The following is a 17628-nucleotide window of genomic DNA, read 5'->3' as shown; positions in this document are numbered from 1 at the left end:
AACCCCGACTTGGAGACACAAAGAGAGGGACAGTATGGCGGGTCTCCAGAACTCTCTCTCTCACATACACATACATATGTTCTCAAACCCTATTTAAAGACAAGTCTAGCCCACTGCTTTCTCCCATGCACTTGTCTTCTTCACTCCCAACACCACTACTTGTGTTATTGTGCTTTCTCTCTCTCTCTCTCTCTCCCTCTGTTTCTCTTCAATCTCCTGCTCCCAATTTTCTTCGTCTACAGGAGCTTTTTTTTATCTATATAGCTTGTATCTGACACTCTTTTTCTTTTAAGTTCTCTCGCTACCTAGCTTCTTCCAGTCCATTCCCCCATCTCCCCTCTGAACTGTGGTGTCTCAGGCTCTCTCTCTCAGCTGACATCAACAAGATCTTTCCTCTCTACATTTTGTCGTTTCTGACAGTCTTGAAGATGTCTAGCAGAAGGTCTCGTTCAAGGCAGTCATCAGGGAGTTCCAGGATCACAGATGATCAGATCAACGATCTTGTTTCCAAGTTACAGCAACTTCTACCAGAACTTCGTGAGAGGCATTCAGACAAGGTGCGTGCGTGTTGTTGTTGTTTGAAATAATTAATTAATATACATATTCTCTTCCTTCTTTATCTCTCTGTTAATTTTGTGTGGTCTGAGACCTCCCTAGCAGCTGCTAGCTTTGGCCCATTTTCTGGTTTGGTACACCAAGTTGGGTCATGCCCACAACCTCATGTTTTCTTTTATTTTGTGGTCTATCTATCTATCTATCTATCTAACCCTTCACTTATTGAGTGTGTGGGGTGCATGGGACTCCATTTGCTCCCCCCAATGAACCTCTTCTACTGGATATGATGACACGCACAATCAAGACGCGCTCGTACACACACACACACACACACACATTCACACTAAAGAAAGAAAGAAAGGAAGGAAGGATTTATTAAGTATGGATTAATTCTTCTAAATCTCATTCCTTAATTTGAATTATTTGTTTCTAAGTAAAAGTTTAATCTGGGTACAGGTATCGGCAGCTAAGGTGCTACAAGAGACGTGCAACTATATTAGGAACTTACACAGAGAAGTGGACGATCTGACCGAGCGACTATCTGAGCTATTGGCCAATACAGACACCAGTAGTGCCCAAGCAGCCATAATTAGGAGTTTACTTATGTAATGGAGAGAGAGATTTGGAGAGAGAGATTAGTTAGAACCCCCTTCCACCCCTTTATTATGTCTTTCTTGCTCTTTAATATCCACTTTAATTTGTTTGTCTTTCGTCTTCTTCTTCTTCTTATTTCTTCTAGCTACCTACAAGCCTAGGACGCTAGGTTTTGGTCTGTGGACCAAACAATGGTTGGATTGATTCCAAGGAATCCATTTCCAAAGGACTGTAGTAATTTATGTCATATTATAATATTATAATAATAATAATAATAAAAAGACTATTTCACTGACAAACCCTCTCATTTCCTTTCGTTTCGCAACTTATCTCTACTCCTCAATTTCGATACATCAAACTACGTTAATTAATTATTATTTTCAAACCCCGGAGCGCAAATCACACAAATGGCTTTCACCTCTACATATGCTATTTACTAAAGTTACTAAACTAACCCTCTCTCTCTCTCTCTCTGTGTTTGTGTAAGTGGGTCGGAGTCGGTGGGTTGGTGAGTGGGTGGTCTGGCATTTGGAGGAACTAAGGATAAAATTAAAGTGGGAAGGGCATGACCGCATGAGGGAGGGAGGGTCAACGTTAGAGAAGCCATGAGGCATATCACGTGACCCGACCCCATGGCCATAGGGGGTGTGGGCTACAGGGTGTGAAGGTGTGGAACCCATCATGATGTAACGCACGCTAACGTGGGGATCCGCTGCACTGCACTGCACTGCACTGGACTGGACTGCATATTTGATTTTGTGGTTATGGGTTTGGAGCTTGATATTTGATAATAACGGGATTAGATACCGATAAGGGTGGTGGTGGGCTCCTTCAGTATACTACACATTTGGTATATATTTTCCTTATTCTTCTCCATCCACTTGCTCTATCTACCTATCTCTCATTAGTCATTAATTACATGGGTGAGAGTGAGATCGATCGATATTGGGTTATCTCATTGAAGTGTTCATCGATCAGTTGGGTATACATAGCTAGCTTCTAATTCTATTTGGTGTTAGTGTTTAATTCTTAATTTGTCTTCTTCAAATTCCTTTCTACTTCCAGTACTTGCGTACTTGAATTGCATGTTTTGAAGATCAATCGAACACCACTAAAGCAATTAGTGCCAAACCAAATTGATTTCCTCATCTCCATGGTTCTTCATGCTCTCAAGCACATGATATGTAACCACTTGAGCAAGCAAGCATGTGACTAGTGCAAATTTGAGTTTCAACCCCACCCCCACCCCCACCCCCACCCCAAAAAAAAATAAAAATAAAAAAAATTAGTGCAAATAAGAGTGTGCTTCAATGTTTTTGTGTGTTATGAAAGAGAGAGAATTCAAGAATTCCGGGTCTTTATGGGCTGTAGGCCCGTAGCATAAAAGTACTTCGAAGGTTTCTCTTTTGCTATTGCATATGGAGAAGCCATTTAAAGTGCTGCACTTTTGTCCAAAGTATGAAAAGTTATGGATCTTATTGTTTCATTATTACACCCCTGAGATATCAAATTTTTTTTTTATTATAAATATTTTTGGGAAAAATAACGCCGTCTGGGCAATGGCCTCAAGGCCAATCAAAATAAGCGTATGAAATTACCATAACATTCTCATACGTGAAATATAAAATCCCATCTATGTTGATGTCCTTGTCTATGTTTTTACTGATCCTACGCTGTTGCAGGGGCTATGCTATGAGGCAAATTTTTTTTTATAGTAGATTCCCTATTGACCTATCTTGTTTATTTATTTTTGAGGTGGGGGGAGGGGATGATAGAGTATGTATTCTTTCATGTAAGCTTCTTCTTATCAATATCCTTAGTTTTGCCGCTCTTAAAATCTAATTTTTTAAAATTAATATAGGGAGAAAGAATGCTACCTACCTCATCACGTGCAGTGTGCAGGTCTTGCACTCAAACATAGGGCCATGCAAAACGACTGTCGTGCCCCCATGGAAAGGTGGAAATCCCAGAGGGCGCAACAATCATTTTGCGAAGCCTCGTATCTTGATGCAAGGATTGCATGCTGCACGTGACGAAATAGCATTCTCTTTCCTAGAAAAATATAAAAAGATTTTTTCACAGATGTTATGTGAAAGTGAAACCACTCTCCATAAACATAATCTGATCACATACACTCGTGGTTTCATTATTTTGACCACTGAATATATGGAAGAATATTCCTTAGATAAGTGAAATTTGAATTTGTAGTTCACATCAATCATTTAGCGGATCTGGCTCCTCTCCAGTGAGCTCAATGCCCAAGGGAATGCTCAAGGGGCATCTAAGGGCTGGACTGTGCTACACACATGCCAGCGTGTGCCCAATCAGCCATATATCGAGATGTGTGCGGCATAGTCCAATGGCTGGATGCCCCCCTGGCACTGGGCTCCTTGGAGAGGAGCTCATCCATCATTTGACCCAACTTATTTAGGTTTTCTTTGTTTTTCAACAATTCCTATTATCAAACAATCTATGCAAAATTCATTTTTTCCCATAATTATTTTTCTTGTGCAACTAACGTTTTATTTTGGCATTTTTTTTTTTCCAATCTGGAAGAAATAAATCCAGGGAGTTCTTAAAATTAGAAAAATTGCTTGAATAAGTCTTTTTCTGTAGATTGCAGAGATGTCGTTCTAGACTTCTAGGCATCATAAAGGACAGCATCTAATATATATATATATATATTTATTTATTTATTTATTTATATCCACATAAAGGACACAATTGGATTTATGCTAGGATGACTATTTTTAGAATCTATTAGATATTTTAGATTAGTCCACAAATTTGGAATCTTTTTAAACCTTTACATTGGCAAGAATCTGCTCAATACCCATAGATAAAACTTTTGGAAAAGAGACCCTAGGCACAACTACCACACGGGATTTTTACTAGCAATTTTCTTTAACATGGATTGATTATTTCGTAATGATTGGAAAATCCTTAGATAAGTTACATGTTAAGTCGATTTATCTATTTCAATCATATGATCCACCATATATGAGATTTTTCATCATCTTTTTAATAGTCTTTGCTTGCTAAGTAGGCTTTGGTTGTTTTCAATCAATAATCAAAGGATTGCTATGATGGTGACATGCACAACATGTTCGAAAAATCCGAAGGCCACCATACCACAGCATGTGGCAGAAAAATCCATGTAGTGGAACTTCAAACAAACTTCAATTCTCTATCAATTTTTCTTGATTGAAGGTCTATTAGGAAAATATAACCTAATTGTTCTAGAACTCCTAATCATTAGATCGAATTTGTTTATCTTTTTAAGTCCAACCTAAGCCCATATGAAAGGAACCAAGAAAACCTTAATTGATTAAAATACCTAATCAATCAATACTCACATTTTTTGTGGAAGAACGCCCTCCCATATCCTTAAGGGAAAAAGGTTCTCTGAGCCGCAGGTGCTGGGTATGCTACCACCCTTTAAGTCCATCTCTCTCCTATTCACATGAAATTATCTTATTACCCTTCAATGCTCAGTACCACACACCAATTACTGTCCTCCAACGTCGTACCTTATTGTCACATGGTAGGCCTTGTGATTGATTTTTTTATTTGTTTGGTATATGTCATCCAATTGAGTTAGGAGTTGATATTTGACACTTGACCAGTACAGGGTATTGTCTTCGTATTCAAAGGTTTCATATTACCCCACTTGGCTGGCATGCCTCATGGAAGAAATAAGGGGCCCGAGTTGCCTTCAAATTTTACTCATCTGACCTACTTCAATTCCTTTTGTGCCTCATATATGATAAATGCACATGGTGGTATGCAGTAACCACAGGGATTTTAATCCTCTCAAATTTATTTATTTATTTATTTTTTACCCCGAACATTCTCTGGGACCCGGGGGAGCCCCTAGACCTTTATTAGAAATGCATCTGAAAAAGAAATACACGGGGGGGGGGGGGGGGACATAGCCCGCCTTACCCCAAACCCATCATACAACTGAAGAGCTCTCAAGCACTCCCTAAGAAAACACCATTAAAGCCTAAAAACGGGGAGGCCAGCCCTATCCTCTCTAATGATACGAGCGAGGCTTGGGTGGAGCTCCCTAATCGACTGAAACAAGCTGTTACTTTATGTCTGACAGGCCCCATTGGCAAGAAAATCTGCTGCGCGGTTACCCTCCCTGTACGAGAATGCCACATTCGCCTTCAGTTGCTCCACCAACTGGATAACCTCAAAAAACCAGTACCAGCACTTCCAAACCCTGCAGTCTTTTGAGGCAATGAATTGCACAATGCTCTTGGAATCTGAGCACACAAGGCACCCATAGAAACCCCTGCTCGCACAGATCCTTAGACCATCTAGCACCGCCCTCAATTCAGCTTCAATATTTGTACACCTTCCATAGAAGTTAGCAAACGCCAACACCATAGAGCCCGAGCTGTCCCTTATGATCCCTCCCCCCCCCCCCCACTAAGACCTGGGTTGCCTTTACTAGCGCCATCAACATTGATTTTCACTCCAGTAATAGATGGGCACCAGTAGATGGGGCGGGGAACTTTAAGCTTGGTAGTGGGGTGCTTGACGTTGAGAACCTGTAATGCTAGCTCTTCTCTTAGACTATTAATGGTCATCGAAAACGCAGGAAGCGGTACCTCACTGAGCCAATGAGCAACCTTCCACACAATCATGTTCGCTGATCTAACACCATTACTATGCCGCCTATTATTGCACTCTCGCCACAACTCCCATATGATAAAAGAGGGCAGAATCCCTATGAAAAAAGTGAAAATATTCTTGAAAGACCCCTTGGACTGCCAGAATGCAACTCTAGCCGTCAAATCTTGTGTGGGGATGATCTGAACATCAAAGAGGTTACCAAAAAACCTCCAAACCTTAGACTCCACAACCCCACACACAAGAACATGGGTTGTTGTTTCCTGTTGTGGGTGTTTGCAACACCAACACTTAGAAGCTAGGGGGATCCCTGCACGCTTGACTGAATCGTCCGTGGTGATGCTGCCAGTGATCACTTGCCACGTGAAAAACCCGATCTTTGTAGGAATTGTACCATTCCAGATCCATCTAGTAAAAGGAACTGAGGGGTGCACCCTGCGAACAGCGTTCCACGTTAATTTTAGGGAGAACAAACCTTCATTATCAGGTGACCAAATCAAGCTATCCTCTCTAGCAGTGAGAACGATCTTGGTGTTAGCAACTTTCCAACGCACCCTGTCATTATCAATTCTGTCCAACACCACTAAATCCCAAGTTCCCCCTTCCTACAGTGCATCTTTAACGCATAATTCAACGTTGACATGGAGAGCACCATCAACATGATCAAGTAACGAGCCCTCTCCACACCCATTGTTAATCCAAAAAAGAACATTTCCTTGCCCCACTAGCCAGAGAGAATGCTCTGGTAGCAGATCCTTAAGAGCTAAAGATACCCTCCAAGTCTTTGACCCCATCTTAGGCTGTTGCACCAAGGAGATGTGCCACCCATTTAAGAATTTCACCCTGAAGAAATGGCCCCAAAGGGAGGGTTCGTACAAGGCTCTCCACATACTCTTAAGGCACATCGCTACATTAACATCCCATAGGGCTCTGATTCCCAAACCTCCCTCTTGAAGGGGTTTGCAGACATGGTCCCAACTAACCCAGTGCCTTTTCATTCCAAACTCTGACTCACCCCATAGGAAATTAGCACACATGGAGTTAAAATGCCTCATAATAGTGCGAGGGATATCCAAACACGCAAGAATGTGAATGGGGAGTGAAGCCAGCACATGTTTCAAAAGGGTCACCCTACCCCCAGCCGAGAGCAGCTTTCCTTTCCAACAAAAAATTTTCTTTCTAACCCTTGCCAAGACAGTCTCAAAATAGGCAATCTTCAATCTCCCAGAGAAAACCGGCGCTCCTAGGTAAGTGAAAGGCAGTAATTTTCTTTCAAAGCCTATAACATCTCTAACCCTTCGGCATAGGCGAGTAGAAGCCTTATGACTAACCACAAAGTAGCTTTTGCTATGATTAACAAGCTGCACAGAGAATTCTTCATAGCGAGCAATGTGGCCCATAATATGCTGTAATGAGGCCTTAGTTCCCTTAGAAAAAATAATCGCATCGTCTGCATAAAGGCTGTGAGAGATACCTGGACATCTTCGAGGGAGGTGGAAAAAACTTGCTTGACCACTAACAAAGAGGTTAGAGAGATCCCTACTCAGCACTTCTTCAGCCAAGATGAACAACAGCGGAGACAGTGGGTCCCCCTGTCGAAGCCCTCTGGAGGACTTAAAATACCCTGTCGGGCCAGAACCAAGAACCACCGAGAACCAGCAATTCTGGAGAGTCTTCTCAATGATACAAATCCAGGCTGGACAGAAACCAAATTTTTGCAGCACCTCAACAAGAATGTTCCACTCCAACCGGTCATATGCCTTTGCCATGTCCAGCTTCAGAATGACATTACCACCCTGAGTATTCCTAGCAAGATTTTGCACCATCTCCTGAACCAGGGCAATGTTGTCATGGATATATCTTCCTCGTATAAAACCCCCTTGCTCCTCTGAGATAACTCTGGGAATTAAAATGGCTAGTTTGGCTGCCAGCACCTTCGCAATAACTTTATAAGAGAAATTGCAGAGGCTTATCGGCCTAAAATCCGACATGAGCTCAGGCACCTCCTTCTTGGGGATCAGGACAAGATGTTACGAGGTGAAGCTCCTGGGAACATAACTGCCCTCAAAGAAATCCTTGACTGCCTCCCAAACGTCTGCACCAACTAACTCCCAACAGGCAGTGAAAAAGTGGCCAGTGAAGCCATCTGGACCAAGTGCACTGTCTTTAGAAAGAGCAAAAATCGCTTCCTTAACCTCATCAAATCCTGGCGTTACCGCCAACAGATTATTTTCCTCAACAGAGATAATTGTAGGAATGGAATTCAGCAGGTCCTCATGCGAAGTTGTTGAACCTGGAGAAAAAATATCTGAAAAATACTTGATCGCCTCCTCATTCACCCCTTCTTTGTCCAGTATCCACTCCCCCTGGGCATTTTTTATTTTGCAGATACCACTCCGTTTTCGCTTCACGTTGACTATAGAGTGGAAAAACCTGGTGTTCCTCTCCCCCTCTTTTAGCCACTTTACCCTAGATTTCTCCTTCCAAAATATTTCTTCCTGCAACAAAACACGGTTTAGATGGCCCCATGCGCTTCTAAGAGCACTAAGCGCCTGCTCAGTAGGGTTAGTCTCATACTCAAATTCCGCCCTAGTTACCCCATCTTCAGCGTTCCTAACATTCTGGTGAATGTCGCCAAAATAATCCCTAGTCCAAGTCTTGAGGTGACCGCGAAGATGCTTCAGTTTAAGGAACAAGACCGTCAAGGGCATCCCCACAAAGGGAGTAGCCCAACACTCACCCACGAAGTCCATAAAAGGCAGGTGATGAAGCCACATTTGTTGGAATTTGAGTGGAGCATGGGAACGCTCCCTAGTCATAGAGAAACTCAGACAAATAGGGGAATGATCCGAGCATGCCTTGTTTAATTGCTGAACCTTTGAAAATTGGAAAGTGTCGAACCAAGCCAGATTGCAGAGCACCCTATCCAGCCTGGCTCTAATCAAGTTGCAACCACCTTGACCATTCGACCAAGTAAAACTGTTTCCCTCGAACCCCGCATCCACAAGACCGGCTCAATCCACAAAGTTCTTGAAACGCTCCATCGAACTAGCACAAGGAGGCCGACCACCAAGCTTTTCATGAGGAGCCAGAATAGCATTGAAGTCACCCGTAATCGCCCAAGGGGTAGTAACATCGTCCAATGCATTACCTATCACTTCCCAAAGACAATTCCTATCCACCAGCACACACAGGGCATGAACCGCAGACAAAAAGAATTTAGCTCCAAACCCCCTAGTTTCACAAGCCAAAGAGATAAAATACAAGTGAGTCGCCAAGACATCCACCTTAACATGGTCCTTCCAAAAAATCCATAGCCGATTGGCACCCTCAGGCCCATTATTCAAGCAGTGTTGCATACCCAATTTTCGCATAATTTGGATTGCATTCTCAAAAGGTATCTTAGGTTCAGCTACAACAATCATATCTAAATTATTTTCAATTACCAGGGCTCTAAGCCTTCTCACTGTAGGTTCATTGCCTAACCCACGGCAGTTCCAAAACATGTAGTTCATTTTAAATAGCGGGCTGGTTTTCTGATACTGGGGCCCATGCTCCTTGTGATCCGACGCCCCTCAAGGGCTGATTGAGCACTCTCGGCCGTAGCAGATGGATGGCCATCACCTCCCTGGCAGTGCTCGTGCATGAAAAGTGCCAAACCTGCGACCCTTCTCGCCAGGGAGTTTCCAAACGCTCTTAAAGCCTGCATCGTTGTTTGTTTGTCATCTTCCATGGGGGTACCACCTCCAACCACTTATCGTCCTTAGGTGCACCCTCTGGGTTGAGCCTCCGTGATCGAGACTTGCAAAGTAAAAACCCCAGATCATCCCCCCCTTCTTCAAAGGCGAAACGTTGCCCGCCGGCACCCCCTCCTTCTCCCTTATCGCTCCTTGTTCAGGCACCTCTCTCGGAGAAGATGCCACCACATTCCCAGGGTCCCCAATATCCAGAGCACCCTGCTCAGGGAGCTCCTCTGACGTCCTGACCACTGGGTGCCAAACCATGCCTTCACTCGCCTGGGCCATAACCGGCCTCACCTCAGTTGAATGCTATTCCCTATGTCTTGGACCCTGAGCACCCAAATCACTTTACAACCTCGAGCACGGGAAGACGATCGTAGGCCACCTTTTGAAAGAAACCCTCAGCCCCACACCCAATCCACACTTTGTCGGGGTGTTGATCACGTAAATCAAGTTCCACACAAACCCTTGCCGCAACCGTACGAGAGCACCCCGTCATCGCCCCATCCACCTTGATGACCTTCCCTACCGCCCCAGCCATCGAGAGTAAAAAATTTCTTTGGTACAGGTTCACTAGCAACCCAGGAAACGAGACCCATACTGGAACCACAGGTGATTCAGATCCCGGCTTAAAAAATCGTGACCACTTAAAGAACCTAAATAAGAAGCCCTTGATATGGATCTGCTCCTTCAACCAGACCTTGATAAAATCTGAGCGATCAACGAAACGAAGCCCCCGTCAGATGGAATGAAGCTTGCAAGGACGCCTTGATGTCAAAAATAGCAGGCCTACCGTAGGCGCACTTAGCAATAAGAGAGAACCTGAAGGGGATTTTCGATCGTTCGATTTCCTCTTGCGTAAAGAAAACGGCTGGGCAACCCAAGTGCGAGGAAGGGTTTTTCACAGAAACAGCCGCAGGGTCAAATGAGAACCCCTTATTCACCATGGAAGCATACAAAACACGTTGCATGGGAGCAATAGGGTGGTCCTCCCGACCTTATGACCAAACCAGATGTCGCCTTGCGGCTAGGGTTTTTTGAAAAAAGCCAAAAGCCTTATGGAGCTCTTGCCAAAGGCCTTATCGTGCGCCTTTAAAATTATTTAGTTTATTTTTTGTCCATGTAAATATCAAATCCTCTTAAATTCTCTAATGTGTGCAGTGCAGTGTGGCAGTCCGGGGTGGAGATGTGGACACCTGACAACTCAAACATCCAACAGTCCGAGCTCATTGATTTCTGTTTTTTCTTTTTTTTATCCTCGAGTTCGGTACCATTGGATGTCCGAGCTATCACGTGTCGACATCTCCACCCCGAACACTGAACTGCACACTTTTAGGGAATTGGAAACAGGTAGAAAAAAAAGGGGGGAAGGTTTTCATCAACGGTTGCATGAGAGAGAAAACAGGTTATGATGCGTAAACAGGCTAGGAGTTTGTCATTCCGACGACCTCATGTGAGAGGGGAGACAGGACCATGCACGGAACCTTTTAACATCAAACTTTAAAATTGAATTATAACCCTAAAAGTGGAAATGTATCAAATAGTTGTGTCATTTTATTGGAGTTTGTTTCAATCTTTTAAAGCGGTGAGGATTCAGTTGAGGTTCAACAAGAAGTCATCCCATTTGAAGCGGCTTTTTTCCCACATGGTAGTGTCTATTGAGGTGCCAACTTTGTCGACATCCTCTCTTCAACATCGTCTCATCCTAAAACTTCAAACCAATTTCAATTTCTCTGTGTTTTAATGTAATGCATTGAAAACTTCTTGATAGAATAATAAAATTGGGCACAAGAAATCAACTCAACTGAGCTTATTTTCTTTCTTGGGCATCAGAAGGCAAACCCTGTATAAGAATGTTTTGTAGAAAGAGGAGGAATCGATTCTTTTCACACCCTATTGCCATCTATTCATCCTATGGAAAATATCGCACCAAATCAGCCAAGCCTGGGCCTGGCATTTGTGAATTTGATGGGCCCAATTACTTTATGGGCTGGCTCATGATACGGAAATTAATATACTCCCTACTCCCGTTTTCAACTATTGAGGCCTGCGGCATTGTTCCAAGGTTCCAAATCAATATGCAGTTTATTACAATTCTTCTCCTTCCCCTTCTTCGCTTTGCCGAAAAAGTATTAACCTACTCATGATCAAATAAGGAGATCAGTCAACTAGATGAAATGAAATGAAAAACATGTGGAGTTGGGGAATTTGCTGTCCAAGACCTGTCTCAGGTGTAAAAATGTCACTTCAGTACATACATTTTGAAATACTGAGGCCACAGGAATTATTCTTTTTGAATAACGGTTTTGGAGACACGGCTGTGTAAGTCATGCATGTGAGAGGATAAGAGTTTTGAGGCTTTAAATAAGGGTGGAGGGTTTATGACTTTTTCAATTCCGTGTGAGAGGGGATGCAATTTCTTTCTATGTAAAAACTGTGTAACTTTATATGTTTTGCAATTAGACATGATATGTTTCATGTGGTAGATTGGATGGAATTGAAATTTTATAGATAAATAGATCAAAATGCTTAAACCGCTCACGTGTCAAGTCTCAGGTCAAAAGAAGTTCTCCAAGTGGTAAAACAATGTGTTGAAAAATCCAGCACTATCAAAGGAGTGCATGGACCACCTATGGGGTTTACAGGGGTTTATAGACATAAACTGGTAAGTAAATATTTGAATTTGAGGCTCCAATTTAACACATGAACAGTTTAAATCGTTGTCTAAGTATTTAATAATCAAAATTGTCACATCGTCATCCCAAGTGGCTCAACTATAGATGCAGACCAGGGACCGTTCGGCATTTAACTTTTTCTTTAGGGGTAGTGTTCTTAGTCCGGGTCCCTGGGAGCAAGACTCCTGCACTTGCACGAAAGCCAAACATCATCCCCTTTTTGGTTCAATCCTTGGGGTAAGGAGGTCAATTTATAGGGAGGAGAAGAGAGACAGGCACATGGGCACTGGCAGGGACCCACAGTCTCGTACAATAAACTTTCTTCCTTTTTTCTTTATGATAGTTATACTCATTAAAGACTTCATGGGAAAAGGTTCTTTGACCCGTTGGGGTAGGGTACGTTAGCACTTTTGTGTCTATCTCTATCCTCCTCACATAAATTGACATCGCTATCCTCCAATGTAAAATATCATTTTTATTATATCTCAGTGGTGCACTCCTCTATGCCACTTGCTCATAGATACCTCTCCCAAACTTTATATTGTTGTTATAAAAGGGAAGGGATTTTGTATATGATGCCCATATTCTCTCCAAGTTCACTTCATTTGAAAGCCGAGTTGGGAACCGGCCTATATTGTGATGAACTTATAAGTCCTTTTACTAACTCTTTCTTATTACTTGATAGGTTGGAAGATTTCACCCTGTTACCTCTTGTTATCGTCTTTGTAAAAATGATAAAGAATCGACTTGGCATTTATTATTGTCTCTTCCGATCTATAAACGTATATGGTTTGTTGGGCCTCTTGGGTTACCGCAGCATGCTCCCTCTTTGCTTGATAAGGATGTTATGTCAGTAGTGTATTGGGCTGCTTATAAGGCCCATAATACTAAGATAAGTGCTCATGTATTAAACAATGTAGAAGTTTTTCTATTTTGATGTTTTTTTTTTTTTTTTTTGGTTGATCATAAAAAAAATGTTATTTAACTATATGTCCTAAATAATAAAAGCATGGTTGTTATTAGACGAGAGTGATGCACTCCCCTTGTATGCAACGGGTCCTACTCTTGATGTTCATCTTACGATCAAGTGAACGACGGGAATGCTGCCACGGACTACCAATGTTGTTGCTGATGTTCTGGTTTGGAAGGCCCTATCACTTGTGTGTGTGATGGATTGACCATTATCCATTCAATGGCTCCAGGAATGATGTATTTCTGAAGCTATTTCTTGTACACACATTTCCTATCAATAAACTTCCACTTTACCCAAAAAACAAAAAAACAAAAACGACGAAAATGTTGACTGTGCATCTACTGCAAGTAGTTAGATGAAGCTGAAATAAAATGTTGCAAAATTGCAATCAACAAGTCCAAATCAGCTCCTCATATGTAAATGTTCTTACATATAATTTCGTAATGACATGCATCTTTTTCTTTCTATAAATTCCTTTCATGTGTGACATATCACATCTCACATATTGTGATATGTGATTGGAAGTTATATCAAGGAAATAAATGAAACACGATGGACTTTATGATTGCTTATATGACAAGTAATTTGTGGGGTTTTTGTATGAACTTTGGTTTTACATGCGCATGCATGAAGCTGAAGCAAGAGCATTGATGATGGACAAAGAGCAAGGAAACTGAGTCACTTTCATAGACGTCTGGATTGATTACCAAAACAAAGTAGATTGGACACAATAGGATATGAAGACTTGGCCATAGGAGATATTCACTCTTTTGTTGAACATGATATCGGGCTCCTCCACCGCATTGGGTTGCGCTAAGCATCTTCTTGCGCGACACCCGAGTTTGGAATTTGGAGTTTGGACGAGCTTTGATTTGCACGGTGTGGGGCGTGGATTGTACTATCACAACTGAACATGGTGCACATGCGATGGACATAGAGTGTGATCCACAAGATTTAGGAGCTGTGCTAGCTCGATCCGCACCGTCCAAATGAGAGCTCGATCCGCTTTTTATTGGTCATTCGTTTGCCCACAGATGCGAGCCACGTGTGCTGAAATAAAATGTTGTCGAAATGTAATCTCGACTCTCGAAGAGAGAGACGAAGAGTCGAACTTCTCTCTCGCTAAAACCGCTATTCGTGGTATTTTGGTAATAAACAAAAGCAGGTTCTTCTCTCTCGCTAAAACCGCTATCCGTGGTATTTTGGTAATAAACAAAAGCAGTTTCTTTTCCCTCCTGATTCCCGAAGGCTTCAGATTTCAGAAGGTTCTCTAATTCTCTCACCAAAGTCTAGATAAAGAAGTGCGTGAATCCCTTTTATTCCTCTTCTGTTAGACGTCTGGAGAGTTTTTGAAGATTGTCTCCCTGGCTTCCGATATACACATTGAAAGTTCCATTAATTCTTCTAGTGCCGTAGAAACAGAGAAGCCAAAACTTATAGTCGTTGAAAGAGGAGATTTACAGTAAACCCTAGAAGAAGAAGAAGAAGAAGAAGACAGCGACACGGTACAGCATTGGACAGAGCTCGCTGGGATGCTGGGACCTCAAGGAGGTAAATCTCGTCACACGCACCTTGTTTAGTCCTGCCGTGACTATATTTCCGCCTTTATCTTTTCGGTCGTTGAGAGACTGCTACGGAGAAATAAAATGCTATCATGTGGCATTTTAAGAATGCCGGAGATGATTAGCAACAACCGATGCGGTCGGCTTTATGGCCGCTGGTCATGGTTCTTTTTACTCCAAGTTTGCAGGTTGTAACTAAAACTAAATATGGCCTGTCTTTCCAAGGCAGTGGACGGGCACATAGGCCACAAAAACGCACCCGCCTGGGGGTCGATTAGGTGCCCTAGTATTTAAAAAAAAAAAATAAAAAAATAAAAAAATATATATATATACAAGCAATGGGAATTGGGAAAGAACATGATTCAGAATGAGCAAAGCTTTTGCATACTATGATTAAAACATGAATTCATCTTTTGCTTTTGTATTTCAAGCTTAACCATTTGCTTTTCTATAGTTCTATGCTAAACAAGAAATAATTGATCATTTGGTTTGCATGACTGGATATATAAAGCATCACCAAAAGAGATTAACAAACCACGTATTCTATTAGGCATGAAATAGAGAAGAAGAAAGGGAAAAAAGGAAATGAAACAAGGAAATAAGGAAACAGAGAAGAAGTGAAGGAGAAGATTTGGGCCTGCCCGCTGGTTGGATCGCAGTCGCCGTCTCTCATAGAAGAGAATAAGGAAAAAAACAGAGAGCCGTAATAAGGGTTTTATTTCATGGAAAATTATCCTCTCAAGTGCTGTGCACTGCCCTGCACCACACTTAAGAATCCAACCGTCCACCCAACACTTGAAAGGATAAAAAGACTCCACTGCCCATGTTTTTACGGTTGGAAGAATTACCGCTAACCTCAACCATAGTGTCCATTTCATCATCAGTCCACTCATCCAATGTCACTAACAAAACCTTTGAAATATGTGTTCTCATAGTTGATGAAGAGAACCTTGAGATCAGATTGCTTGACTGTAGAACAATAATGGAGATGCAAAGAGAACAAAAACAAACCACTCGGGCTTCCCACCGCAAGATGTCGATCGGATCAAACACCGATCCCTTTAGCCTTGATCAAACACAAGACAAAAATCTTCAATGGAGAAAAAGAGCAGCAAAAAGCTTTTCATTAATATCAAAATTCCTATCCAATGCTTGACCCCCTTACAACCTTATGTAAAAGACTCAAAAATAAACTCCTACAGTAAAAAGGAAAGGCCTAACCCAATTCAAACTGACTAGGAAACTGAAATATTGAAGGAAATAGATTCAAAATGTGGTTGGACTTATAGAGTCCTAATCCAGCCCAACTTACGTAACAATTAAATATTCACATGACCACTAATTACATAAAACTAGAACTAAGTAAGGAATTAAAGCAGCTAATCCCGTATGTAGTCTTATTACCCATACCTATTACATTGGAAACCCATGGGATCAAAGTCCCAACATGTATATAACCCAACCCTAGAATTATTTCCATTAAAATAAACCGCCGTTGGTGATGTATCTGCATCAACTCTCCCCAACTTGAAAAAATTCGTCCTCAAATTTTGCAATGATGAGGGGGAAGCAACATTTGAGTTGCAGACTTGACCGTTACCAAGCAGAATTCTGGTTGCTTGTAGACTTTAGGAATGTAGTCTTCAAGGCGTGGAGCTTTCTCTTCAAAGAACCATGGCGGAATAACAAACTCTATGTCCTTGACCTCTGAATTAATATCAATTGTGAATGTCGTATTCATAAAGTCTTCAACGTTGGTAACCTTCTCATCGAAGACTTAGGCACAAGCTCCATCTCTTGACTACCACTTCACCTTCCATTGTTTCGGCTTGGTCTACTTTGATCTCTCCAATGTAGACCTCTTCAGTAGAGTCTTCTAACTTTTAACCTTCCGTCTTTGAAGCTTCAAACACTGTCGCTTCTTTATTATCACAGTTCATTGTGATAGCTTCAGCTTTATCTTCAACTTCAAGCTCCTTTTCCTTGAATGCTTCCTTTGATGGTGCAAAGTTGAGTTGAGTCTGTGTTCTAACATTAGCGATGCTTGACTTCCAACAATCCTCAATTTGCAAACTGAATTTCATTGATGGTTGCTTCAAGTTGTTTTCAATTCTGAAAGCCTCTTGGTAGTTACCTAGTCAATGGGGCGAATCTCCTTGGGATATGCTCGGGTAGGTACTCCTTCTTCAACTCATGCTTCATCTCTTCCCAAGTCCTAGGTTCATGCCTTCTAACTTTACGCCTCTCTTTTTGGAATCCACCATTCACTAGCACAACTAGTCAATCGCAAGCAAACAAAGGGAAGCTTCCTTGCCTCAGTCGTTTCGTACCAGTCAAAAATATTCATCTAGAGATTCTAGCTAATCAAGGAATAGGTATGGGTCTATCTGTCCATCAAAGTAAGGAACTTTGGGTTTTACCTTCTTTGTAGTAATATCAATGCGCCGATGAGGAGTACCCATTTCAGCATTGAAATAAGATCTAACATGTTCTATGAATATAGGTTGGACCATAGGAATTCTAGGGCGTTCCCTTTCTTCTTTGTCCCTTCGGTTGGTGTGACGAATTTGAGACTGTACTTGATATTTGTCTTCTTCTAGTGGTAGATCACTATCCCGTATCGGAGTAACTGGACGACTCTCAAGTTGGTTCAATCTCTCATAATAGTTCTCTGTTTGGCTGTTAATTGCTGAAACATCTCAATACCCTTTGCCATAGGATCGGGTGGAGCTGGTAGTGCTATTGATTCACCCTTTGCATGCTTTGATACCACTTAATGTAGTCCTAGGTTTGAATAGTCAAATTAGGAACCAAACTAGGATCTTTTATCAAAAGGTGAATCAGTTTTAGGGTAAAACCAGGAGAACAATGGGGCGAGGAATCGTATG

General features: G+C 41.9%; 2 protein-coding genes across 2 annotated transcripts; one reads left to right on the top strand and one right to left on the bottom strand.

The window, feature by feature from the left end:
- The first annotated feature begins 399 nt into the window (after positions 1-399).
- Positions 400-1200, top strand: LOC122656293 (transcription factor PRE6-like). The gene is made up of 2 exons (XM_043850778.1): positions 400-557; positions 1012-1200. The coding sequence occupies exons 1-2, from the start codon at positions 429-431 to the stop codon at positions 1162-1164; spliced, it is 282 nt and encodes a 93-aa protein (XP_043706713.1). The 5' UTR covers positions 400-428; the 3' UTR covers positions 1165-1200.
- A 6620-nt stretch (positions 1201-7820) lies between these two features.
- LOC122654841 lies at positions 7821-8567 on the bottom strand. The gene has a single exon (XM_043849113.1). It carries the CDS (start codon positions 8565-8567, stop codon positions 7821-7823), a length of 747 nt encoding a protein of 248 aa, XP_043705048.1.
- Positions 8568-17628: the final 9061 nt, after the last annotated feature.

The sequence above is a fragment of the Telopea speciosissima genome, chromosome 3 (assembly GCF_018873765.1).
Source record: "Telopea speciosissima isolate NSW1024214 ecotype Mountain lineage chromosome 3, Tspe_v1, whole genome shotgun sequence".
NCBI lineage: Eukaryota > Viridiplantae > Streptophyta > Magnoliopsida > Proteales > Proteaceae > Telopea > Telopea speciosissima.
Note: the sequence above shows the minus strand (reverse complement) of the source record. Positions and strands in the feature narration are given on the sequence as shown.